Source organism: Mesoplodon mirus (assembly GCF_964341445.2).
Source record: "Mesoplodon mirus genome assembly, chromosome: 12".
Classification (NCBI taxonomy): domain Eukaryota; kingdom Metazoa; phylum Chordata; class Mammalia; order Artiodactyla; family Ziphiidae; genus Mesoplodon; species Mesoplodon mirus.
The window spans coordinates 40397575-40409961 of NC_138988.1; the positions used below are offsets into that span (position 1 = coordinate 40397575).

Here is a 12387-nt window from a genome sequence, read left to right on the forward strand (position 1 = left end):
AGTGCTTATCACCTGTAGCATTTTATAAAATTATCAGTGCTTTTTATCTGAATGTTAAAAATTAGTTCTGTGATCTTTTTTTTTTTTTTTTTTTTTTTTTTTTTTTTTTCCGTACGCGGGCCTCTCACCGTTGTGGCCTCTCCCGTTGCGGAGCACAGGCTCCGGACGCGCAGGCCCAGCGGCCATGGCTCACGGGCCCAGCCGCTCCGCGGCACATGGGATCCTCCCAGACCGGGGCACGAACCCGCATCCCCTGCATCGGCAGGCGGACTCCCAACCACTGCGCCACCAGGGAGGCCCCTGTGATCTTTTTTAAAAGCAGTAAATCACTGAACTATTTTTAAAAATTCAGTTCACCACAAAGTTTCTGAGGGCTGGATGAAAAGGTGCATTAACGTTGAGCCTGAGAAACCGATTACAGTCAATTTCGTTGTCTTTTGGTCGATCATTCATTTCACCAATTTGTTGCCATGCCAACTACTGTGATTTTTGTCAGCCAATTTCCAAAGAACTTTTCCTAATTTGTGGCTCATCATCTAGTTACAGTGTGTTATGACAAGAACATAAAATCTGAAGCCTTCAGTGTGTTTATAGAACTTTCTGAGTTTGGTTATGGGAATAGAAAAACTACAGTAAGTATTGGGGGTGAGAAAGGGAAAGCTTTCTTTAGCTCTATATATTATATATAACTTTATAAATATATATTATATATATTTTTTAATTTTATTATTACATACTGTTATTACATAGGAACTTGTGTAATCAGTTAAATTTTGCAAGTAGTGCTCAGTTTTTGGTTTTGTCAGTTTCACTTTGAAAATTAAACAAGCTTAGCTCAAATTTCAGGATTTTATTTTTCAAAGAGGATTCCTAATTGTCTTTTTCCCCTTCAGTATTCATGTGATTGAACGGCGTGCTCTTCCTGAGTTTTTCAATGGAAAAAACAAATCCAAGACTCCAGAGATGTGAGTGAAATGTAAAGATGTAAATCCTGATACTGTTACATATTTTAGTGGGACCAGTATTAAGAAAAATTAATATTTGGATGTGTTTGGCAGGGGGTTCTTAAAGCACCCTTCTGAGTTAATCTTTGCTATTGTCTGAAAGTTTACAAATATCTTACTCTGTTCAGAGCAGTGTTCATATCTCAGCTACACAGTACTCCTTGCTTCAAAGGAAATTGTTTCAAATTTTTTCTTCCTCAATCTTGAACTGTTGATACATACACATCGGCTTTTGCAGCTAAAGATTGAATTCAGTAACAGATACTCACTAAACTGAGTTCAGTTTTCTCCCTAACTCACCTTGTAAGTACCTATTTGTTATTGATTATATGTATTATATATAAGCTAGGAGAAAATGAACCTTTATCTTATTTTCCTTATGAATGACTTTTAATTAAAAGAATGCCAAGGGCTTCCATGGCAGTCCAGTGGTTAAGACTCCGTGCTTCTGCATAGGGCACAGGTTTGATCCCTACTTGGGGAACTAAGATCCCACATGCCATGGGCTGCGGCCAAAAAATTTTTTTAATAAATAAGAGAATGCCAAGTATGATGATAATAGCTGCATATAAATTGATCTTAATTACATAAAGCATTGTTGTGCTTTTGCATTGGAAGCAGAAAAACTTTTATTAGAAGGAAGAAGTTCATTAGGAAGTATTTTTATCTTTGCCTGGTGACCCTTAATTACAGACTTCCAGAAATCCTTGCCCCCTAAAATAAATCCGTATCTATCACACTATAATTACCTTTCTGTGTCTTATCTTCATAGTGTTAATCTGTTGTCTGTTATACATATGTGGCTGTGCAAATAGATGTCTCTTGTTTAAATTGTTTAGGGAAGGATGCTTTTATACACAAAGCACATGGGTGTAATACAGAAAATCAAATAATATTTTTTCATGGTAAATTATCCATGATAGTTTGCGATTCTAAGTTTAGGTGTCACAGCTAATTTCAGCTTTTCATAACAAAGCTGTAAGGAGTCATTTAAAACCAGAATCAAAGATTTGGCATAAGAAGCCCAGTCAGGTTTTTTCACCTATTTAGACATGGTGTATTCTTCTGGCTAATTTGCCTATTGCCACCGAATTGCAAATTGCCAGTATTTATAAATACTTACAGTTCTTGGCAGTCTGCTGTTTAAAAGCACAACTTAGCCCATTTAAACGTAAATTCACCTTTCAATCTTTGTTTATCCAGCTGTGCTTATACAGGACTCTTTGAATAGTATACCTTTTTTACTCTGATGTAGCTAACTTCAAGCTGCTAGTCTTTTGCTTTACTTTTGTGGTAAGAAGTTTTGCTTGGTCTCTACCTTCTTTACACACTTGTTTTAAGTATTTTATGGCAGAAATGCTTGGGTACACTGTGGATGTGGAATCTGCTATGACTCAGAATCTCAGTTTTTCTCTCCTTTTTTATATGGCTTGTCTTACCTCTGAGTTTGGCTTCATAGGTTCTACTTGTCGCATAGCTGGGATCTCTAAAAAACTGAGAGTCAGGAAGTATATAACCATTGTCAGAGCCAGAGCCACCACACTTTGAATTCTAGCTCCACCACTTAACCAACCTTGTGGTCTGGGACAAATTCTAGTTGTGTGTGTGTGTGTGTCTGTGCGTGTTTTGTTTGTAATTTTCTTGGCCACTGTGCCTCACGACAGGTGAGATCTTAGCTCCCTGTTCTAGGGGTGTGTGTGTGTGTGTGTGCGCGTGCGTGTGCGCGCGCATTTTGTTTGTAATTTTCTTGGCCACTGTGCCTCATGGCATGTGGGATCTTAGCTCCCTGACCAGGGATCAAACCTGTGCCGCTTGCGTTGGAAGTACAGAGTCTTAACCACTCGACCACCCGGGAAGTCCCATAGGACAAATTCTTTAACCCTCATCTATAAATAGAATAATAGTAGATCCTACCTTATAGAGAGATTGTGAGGATTAAATGCATTACCACACAGAAAGTGCTTAGACCTATGGCTGGCACACAGTAAATGCTAGGTACGTAGTAGTGTAGTTAGGGAGACAGCCTGTGTAACCAAGTGTTACTTGCAAATTCTGCAGGCAACTAAGGATTATTGATTGACCTCTGTGACCAAAGTTGTACTTATTTTACTTCACACTGTCTTCATCAGATTACTCTGTTGTGCTTATTATATGTTAGTAGACAGTTGTTTTGCATTTTAGGGATTCTTACTCTGAGTTACACTTATGACTGTAAATACTCAGTACATTATCACTGTTGTTTGTTGGACTGTTGTCTTAACTTTTTGTTGTATTTGGTTGAGGAATATGGAACTATTTGGCTCTGTGAGTTACTGTTTCTGAAAGGATGTGTGTTCACCTTATGAATTTTGCCATTACTTTTTAGATACTTGGCATATCGAAATTTTATGATCGACACATACCGCCTAAATCCCCAGGAATATTTAACCAGCACTGCTTGTCGGAGGAACTTGACTGGAGATGTATGTGCTGTGATGAGGTAAAAATGTCTTGACTTTTTCTCAGATGTTTCACTGCAGGTGGTTACTGATACATTGCTAATGTTAGGTTGACTAAACTGGATGTTTTCTTGTTTAATAAAATACCTAAAGCATCTTTTTTTTTAAAATTTTTATATTTTACATCTTTTATTGTATGGTCTAATCATAAACTGACCGTAGATGGAGAGTGGGTTAGGGTGGGGAATGGATAAGCTCTGTGCCCTAAATCTGTCTAAAGAAAAAAACAAAATGTAGGTCTCCTCCTGTGAGTTTGGTTTATGTGTGAGCTCTTTGACCATGGACCTACATGAGCATTTGTTCCCTCATTTCTGTGATTGAAATGATTAGACTTTATACTAGATTTGGGGGTACTATGTTCAACATTATTTTGAGTTTGTAGAAATTGTCCCTCAAACCAAAATTGTCAGTTACTTTGTGATGGTTCATAGCCTACAAGAGAACACGTTTACTTAGGGTTTTTTTTCATTTGTTTTTTAATGAAATGTAATAATGCTTATTGAAGATGATGAGGTACATTCTCTAGATTTTAACTTTAAGAGCTTTATCCTTCAGGGTTCATGCCTTTTTAGAGCAGTGGGGGCTTGTTAATTACCAAGTGGATCCAGAAAGTCGACCCATGGCAATGGGACCTCCTCCGACTCCTCATTTCAATGTATTAGCTGATACCCCCTCTGGGCTTGTACCTCTACATCTTCGATCACCTCAGGTAAATTAGTGCAGCCTTTTTTTCAGGTCTGGGTGGTAATAGACAACTACTTCTAGCATTTATATTCAGGAATTACTATTGTAGTCATATAATAATGCTGTTCCTAAACTGATAGGTTATGTTTGTTTGTTTTTGTATGTTGTAAATGTTTGAGTCCATAAGAATATTTAGTTGTTTAAGATAATGCTCTCCCATTAATGCCAAGAGTCTATGCTGTATCCTGTTATAGATTTGCTTTCATAACTCATGGCTCCTTTATCACTTCTGCCATCAAAGGCACTGATAAAGAAGCAGACTGTATAAATGTGTTAACTTGTTCAGAACTTCTTCCCCTTCCTAACATTTGGAAAGTGGACATCTATGCACACGTTCTTTTTTTTTCTTTTAATCTCTTCTATAGCATTTTTTTTTTAATTTACTTAATTTATTTATTTTTGGCTGTGTTGGGTCTTCTTTGCTGTGCTCTGGCTTTCTCTAGTTGCAGTGAGCGGGGGCTACTCTTTGTTGCGGTGCGTTGGCTTCTCTTGTTGCGCAGCACGGGCTCTAGGCACACGGGCTTCAGTAGTTGTGGCTAACGGACTCTAGAGCACAGGCTCAGTAGTTGTGGTGCATGGGCTTAGTTGCTCCGCAGCATGTGAGATCTTCCCAGACCAGGGCTCTAACCCGTGTCCTCCGCATTGGCAAGTGGATTCTTAACCCGTGCGCCACTAGGGAAGTCCCTTGAAAAGATTATTATGTCAATCGGATTATGTATACCATTCAGTTGGAATAACACGAATCTAACCTATATATTGCCCTCCACTGTGAAATATTAAAGAAGACTTGTCTATTTTCTCTGTGACTTGAGAGGCAAAAAATATATATGTATATTTCTTACATGTTGAATTTTTGTTAGAAATGTAGTGTAAGGTGTAGGTATTTATTTTTTTGTAGAATCTCTAGTGGTTTAAGTGCCAATATTAACCATCCTTAAAAGCCTCTGTCCCTTTTACTTTGTAGAGGTTAATACAGCCATTTATCATTTATTTCACTCATAGGTTCCTGCTGCTCAGCAGATGTTAAATTTTCCTGAGAAGAACAGGGAAAAACCAATTGATTTGCAGAACTTTGGTCTTCGTACTGACGTTTACTCCAAGAAAACCTTAGCAAAGGTAAGTATTTTTCTATAGGGACATAAGGACAGACTACAAGCTAGCATGTGCTCTTTGTCCTTCTTCCTTCTAAGAAGCATCATTTTCTGTAAGAAACTTTTACTTTTTGTAGGGTAAGGAGGTGCTTTCTACTTAAATCTGATGACATTTTATAAAAGTCACTTATCTTACCTTTTCTTAGTATGGTTAGAAGATAGGTGTTTAAAAATAACTATGATTAATGTGTTAAAATGAGGGGGAAAATGGAGAATTTCAACAGAGAATGGGAATATATAAAAAGAATCAAATACCTATTGAACAATTGAAAATATACTGAAATTAACCCATTGGATAGGTTTAACAGCAGGCTGGACACAGCAGAAGACAGGATTAGTGAACTCAGGTTAATAGATACATTGAAACTGAAGCAGCAAGAGAAAAAGAAATTGGTTGAAGTTGAGGGGACAGGACAAAGAGAAAAGGGTACAGAGACACATGAGATACAGTCAAAAGAATTAATATTTATCATTAGAGACCTATGAGAAGAGAAAGAACGGTACAGAAGCAATACTTGAAGATGTAAGGCGTAAAAATTTTCCATAACGAAAAGATATCAACTCACAGAATAAGAGAGACTGAACATATCCATATTTGGATATAGAGAAAACCATACTCAGGCAAATGGTGCTTAACCTATTTATTTATGTATGTATGTATGTATGTATGTATGTATGTATGTATTTATGGCTGCGTTGGGTCTTCGTTGCTGCGGGCAGGCTTTCTCTAGTTGAGGTGAGCGGGGGCTACTTCTTGTTGCGGTGCATGGGCTTCTCATTGTGGTGGCTTCTCTTGTTGCGGAGCACGGGCTGTAGGCACGTGGGCTTCAGTAGTTGTGGCACATGGGCTCAGTAGTTGTGGCTCGCGGCTCTAGAGCAGAGGCTCAGTAGTTGTGGCACACGGAGTTAGTTGCTCCGCGGCATGTCGGATCTTTCCAGACCAGGGCTCAAACCCGTGTCCCCTGCGTTGGCAGGCGGATTCTTAACCACTGCACCACCAGGGAAGTCCCGGTGCTTAAACTCTTAAAGCTAACATCTTAAATCAGCCAAGGAGCAGGAGGGTTGGGGAAGGACACATTAAATTCAGAGGCACAATGATAAAACTGATGTCTGACTTTTCAACAGAAATGATAGAAACCAGAGGACAGTGTAATAATATTTTTAAATGCTGAAAGGAAAATTGTCACTCTGAAATTCTGTATCTGGTATCAAAAACTGACAGAACAGAAAGGAGTAATAGGCAGACACTCAAGTATAGTTGCAGATTTCAACGATCCTTTCTCGGTAATTGGTAGAACAAATAGAAAGTCAGCAAGAGTATTAAAGACCTACAACACCACTATCAACCAATAAGATCTATTGGTATTTATAGAAGATTCTGCAAAATAGCAGAAACACATTGTTTTAAAGTTCTCGGGGGGGACTTCCCTGGTGATCCAGTGGTTAAGACTCCACGCTTCCACTGGAGGGGGCGTGGGTTCGATCCCTGGTCAGGGAACTAAGATCCCACGTGCTGTGCAGTGCAGCCAAAAAGTAAAAAAATAAAAATAATAAAATTCATGGGAATACTCAACAAAATGTACACAATTCTGAGCAATAAAATTAGTATCATAAGTTTTAAAAGATTGAAATTATACAGTGTCGTTGTATGATTTTATACATATGGAATGAATGTGGTTGACTCACCACAGCAAAATTAAACTAGAAACCAAAAATAGGAAAACAATAGAGAAGATTAATAAAATAAGAAGATGGTTATTTGAAGAGATCGATAAATTTGATAAACCTCTAGCCAAGAGTGATCAAGAAGAAAAGAGAAAACACAAATCCCTGATCAGGAAAGAAAGAGTACATCACTGTTGATTCTACTTATATATAAAGGCAATAAAGAATATGCTTAACAACTTCGTGGTAATATATTTGACACTTTGATGAAATGGGCAAATCCCTTGAAAGCAACAAAATATAAAAGTCGGGACTTCCCTGGTGGTGTAGTGGTTAAGACTCCGTGTTCCCAATGCAGGGGGCCCACGTTCAATCCCTGGTCAGGGAACTAGATCACACACGCATGCTGCAGCCAAGAGTTCGCGTGCCACAACTAAGGAACCTGCGTGCTGCAACTTAGGAGCCTGCAAGCCACTACTAAGGAGCCCACCTGCCACAGCTAAGACCCAGCGCAACCAAATAAATAAATATATTTTTTTGAAAAACCAAGATATAAAAGTCTTCCCAGGATAGACATAACTTGACATATTAGGTTAAAAATAATGTCCTCCAAAGAAATCAGGTCCTCATGTCTGTAACTTGTAAATATTACCTTATATGGAAAAAGATTCTTTGCAGATGTGATTAAGTTAAAGATTTTTGAGATGAGATAATCCCGTATTATTCTGGTGGGCTCTGAGTACCATCACATTTGTCCTTATAAGAGAAAAGTATAGAGATTTTACAGACAGGAGGAGGCTGTAAAATCCATGTGACCTTGGATGCAGTTACTGGAATGAGGTGGCTACAAACCAAAGAATTCTGGGGCAGCCACCAGAAGAAGGAAGAGACAAAGAATTTAGTCTCCCCTAGAGCTTCCAGAGGGAGCATTGCCCTGCTAACACCTTGATTTTGGTCCAGTCATAATGATTTTGAACTTCTAGCCTCCTGAGCTGTGAGAGGATAAATTTTTGTTATTTTAAGCCACCAAGTTTGTGATAATTTTTTAGAGCAGCCACTAGAAATTATACACTTGAACCACCTTATTCAAGTGTATAATTTATACATTGTTATACAATATCTATATGTAGTTAAACATCTTCCTAAAAACAAAACTCTATGCCCAGATGATTCTGCTGATGAATTTGTACCAGGCACTTAAGGAAGAAATAATACCAATCTACACAAGCTCTTCCAGAAAGTAAAAGTGTAGAGAACATGACTATAGCTAAACATATATGTACCCAATTATCCAACTTCTGGCTATATAGACCAGATAAATGGGTTTATAAAAGAATGTGTGAGAACATCCATAGCAGCCTTATCCAGGATAGCCAAAAACTGTAAATAATATAATGGGTAAATTGTGGTTTATTCAAACAATGTAATGCTACACAGAGATGAAATGTTTCACTTCTTCATATAACAATGAGGTTGAATCTGCTTACCATAATATAGGACAAGAAGCCAGACCCATAAACTACATACTGAATGGTTTTGTTATTATAAAATTCAGATCTGCAGAAACTAGCCTACGATTGTAGAATTCAGAATAGTGTGTATCGATACTTTTGTGGTTTGTTAACAACTGGAGGTTAAAGGGCTTTTGAGTATTGATTTGAGTGTTGTTACATGGGTGTATAAGTAGAATTGTAGTCACACTGTACACATAAGATTTGTGTATTTTGTTGTACATATATTTTACCTCAATAAATACAAAAGAAAGAAATTCTAAAATCATGTAGAAACCCTGGCCCTGATGAAGTTACTCAAGTTGTAACCAAGAGGAGAAACATTAACTGACTTAAGCCAGTAGGAATGGGGAAAATCCTTTCTATGCTTTGTGGCTGAGAAGTGGGGAAATGGTTGCTGTGGACCTACCCAGTAAATGCCATTCATGTCTAGGTTATGCAGATCTGCCCTATATTTGGGTCTTCTTTTTCAGAATTTAGATGAAATATTGATGAATTTTGTTCCAGTCAGGGCTCCATATCTGATTGGTGGTCACTTCTGATGTTTGTTCATTAAGAGTAGCCTTTGGGGGGATACCCTAGCGGTCCAGTGGTTAGCTCTCACTGCCAAGGGCCTGGGTTCCTGGTCGGGGAACTAAGATCCCACATGCTGCCAAAAACAAAAAAGAGTAGCCTTTGGTTATCTTAAAGTAATCCTCAAGGAGTCTGAGCAGTGTATTGGGAGTTAAAGCTACATACATCTTTTCTTCCTCACAAAGGCATACGTTAGGCTTTTAATCCTGCAATTCTTAGATTCCTCTTCTTATTCTGTATTTAAAGACTAGTTATTTTTATTTATTTATTTATTTATTTATTTATTTGGCGGTACATGGGCCTCTCACTGCCGTGGCCTCGCCCGTTGTGAAGCACAGCCTCCAGACGCGCAGGCTCAGCGGCCATGGCTCACGGGCCCAGCCACTCTGCGGCATGTGGGATCTTCCCGGACCGGGGCACGAACCCGCGTCCCCTGCATTGGCAGGCGGACTCTCAACCACTGTGCCACCAGGGAAGCCCAAGACTAGTTATTTTTAGTACGTTTTTTGCAAATGAACAAATATTTCATAATGATATGGATTGAATATTATGGAGACCTAATAAATTATAATTTTTACCTGCAGTGTATACAGCACAATCGTGCAGAAAGGCTGAGTCAAATGAATTGAGAAACTTTATTGACACAAAGAAATCATGGACTATAGAAGTTTTCTCTTCATTTCTTAAATTGTAATCTCCCAAAATAGAATTTTCAGAGAAGGGATAATATGTTAGAATGTGTATTTTGAATTAGTAACATATGCGGCTAAAGAATAATGTCAAGTATACTACACAGCCAGTCCTCTCCATGAATGGAGTAGAATCTGCAAATCAAGAAGTATGAATCAATTGATTTAGTTTTACACGACACAGACTTGGTTTTCTTATAAATAATAGAAATAAGTGGTCTAAGTAATCCATGTCTAATGTCTAAGTAGTCCACGAGTCCTTGGTAGATAGCAAGAAATCTTTGAAATAAGCCAGCCTTTCTGTTGGGAGTTTTGGTTCTTTATGTGTTTTATTCTTGTTACTCAGGGACTTACTTTGGTGGTTTGCAGAAAACAGTCTGCAGAACTTAGAAGGGAATCCTGATGAGCTCCATATTCAACCTTTAGGAATGAGTAAATAATTTCTGAATTTTTTTCTTCAGAGTAAAGGTGCTAGTGCTGGAAGAGAATGGACTGAACAGGAGACACTTCTACTGCTGGAGGTAAGCAGATTAGTGATGGAGCCCCTTTATTCATATGAGATGGGTGCTAGCTTTCTGTGACTAGCATTTTAAATATACCTTTGGAATTTATCCTGAAAATTTTCATTCCATGTAATGAGTTTTAATAGAATTTTCTTGGGCTGTTGCAGTTTAAATATCACACTGGAGGTGATGTGCTAGCTGTCAGTAGGGGAGATCAAGCATGGATACGTGTTATTTTGGCTCAGGTTGTGTTCTTTTTGTTTTAAATCTGTTGCCACCAATTAAATATTGCAGATTTTCCAAAGCAATCTAGATATCTAACTCTTCCTCCAAAATTAGAAGATCTGGCAACTCTGGGCCCTTATTCTCAGATAGCAATAATTAGCTGGCTGGCCTTGGGTAGCAGATGTTCCTTGGAAATGGGGCATTTCTTCATAGTCCAAATTTTCTTAACTTAGCCCTCCTCAGTCATTGTAGATTAGTTCCCTAGTGCTTGTATGCATTTGAGTGTACAACCTCCATATTTCCCAAAAGGATTTCTGAGAAGTGGATGAAGATACCTGCCACTGAAAAAAATTATCTTGATTATGAAAGCAGAAGACTGTGATAAGCCCGTGATTATGCATCGTGTCTCTGTCAGTCAGCATATTGAATGCTTTTTTAATTTCGTTATGTCTTTAGAGATTCTTGCAAATTCTTACAGAACTAGATCTCAGAACTATTTCTACTCTGAAGGGTAGGAAAAAGAGAGTATTTGGTTTCATATTTATCAGCCATTTCCAAGGAAGGACCATTTGTCTTTAGTTACAGAACAACAATTGTTGGGGTAAAATGGAGATTTCATGACACTACTTAGTATTTGTGGATAGTATGTGTGGGAGCTGAATTAGGACCAAATGAGGAAGTTTATTGTTAAATATGTTAGGAATGCTTTTGCCTACATGGAACAGAAAATCTGACGAGCAGTACATTAAACCAAAAGAACTTTGGTTTTTTGTTCAACTAGATTTTTTCAGATTGGCAATTCCAAGATTCTTTCCACTGTTCAATTATATCATCAGGTCCCTAGTTTTTCTGTTGTTTTGTTCTGCCTTCCTTAGCTGTCCACATTCTGTCTCTTTGTGTTCTGGTCACAGGAAGGCGGTAGTTAGTTCCAGATTTCTCATCCCTATTTAAAACAGGAAGAGAATTGGAAAAGGCACCTGGGGACTTCTCTTCCTGGGCTCTTCTTGTGAGGAAAAGCTTTCCCAGAAGCCCCTCATCAGTGTTTCCTTTCTATCTCACTGATGAAATGGGTCTCATAGACACCTAGTACTGCGTGTGATCCTGGGAAAACAAATACATGGCTTTCTAGTTTCTATAGTGGGGTCATCCTGGAAGAAGTTGATGATTGCTCCTGGTAATTACTGGCAGCATCTACACCAATTATAACTGTAACATTAGAGCAGTGAATTTATGGAGGAAGAGAGCTCCCTTTCACTGGAGTACTGCATCTGATCAAAACTTGTATATCGTATAAAATATGTAATTCAGAAATCAAGTATCAAATAAAAGATTAGACTAGGTCAGCAGTTCTCAAACTTTCTGGGCTCAAGAAGCACTTGTACTCTCAAAATTTTTATTGAGGACTCCAAATAGTTTTAATTTATGTGACTTTATCAGTATTTTTTTTTTTTTTTTTTTTTTGCGGTACGCGGGCCTCTCACCGCTGCGGCGTCTCCCGCTGCGGAGCACAGGCTCCGGACACGCAGGCCCAGTGGCCACAGCTCGCGGGCCCATCCGCTCCGTGGCATGGGGGATCCTCCCGGACCGGGGCACGAACCCGCGCCCCCTGCATCGGCAGGCGGACCCTCAAACACTGCGCCACCAGGGAAGCCCCTATCAGTATTTTTTCCACGCCCCCTGCATCGGCAGGCGGACTCCCAACCACTGCGCCACCAGGGAAGCCCCTATCAGTATTTTTTTAATTAAAAATTAAAACTGAGGGCTTCCCTGGTGGCGCAGTGGTTGAGGGTCCGCCTGCCGATGCAGGGGGCGCGGGTTCGTGCC

The 12387-nt window shown here is 38.9% G+C and overlaps 1 protein-coding gene across 1 annotated transcript in view; it reads left to right on the forward strand.

Annotated features, from left to right (window-relative positions):
- The window catches only part of SMARCC1 (SWI/SNF related BAF chromatin remodeling complex subunit C1), a 179511-nt gene that overhangs the window by 86275 nt on the left and 80849 nt on the right, over positions 1 to 12387 (forward strand). Inside the window, exons 15-19 of the mRNA XM_082637961.1 lie at positions 894 to 965; positions 3370 to 3483; positions 4058 to 4211; positions 5249 to 5362; positions 10297 to 10356. Coding sequence (XP_082494087.1) covers positions 894 to 965; positions 3370 to 3483; positions 4058 to 4211; positions 5249 to 5362; positions 10297 to 10356 — 514 coding nt within the window. The remainder of the gene's footprint in view (positions 1 to 893; positions 966 to 3369; positions 3484 to 4057; positions 4212 to 5248; positions 5363 to 10296; positions 10357 to 12387) is intronic.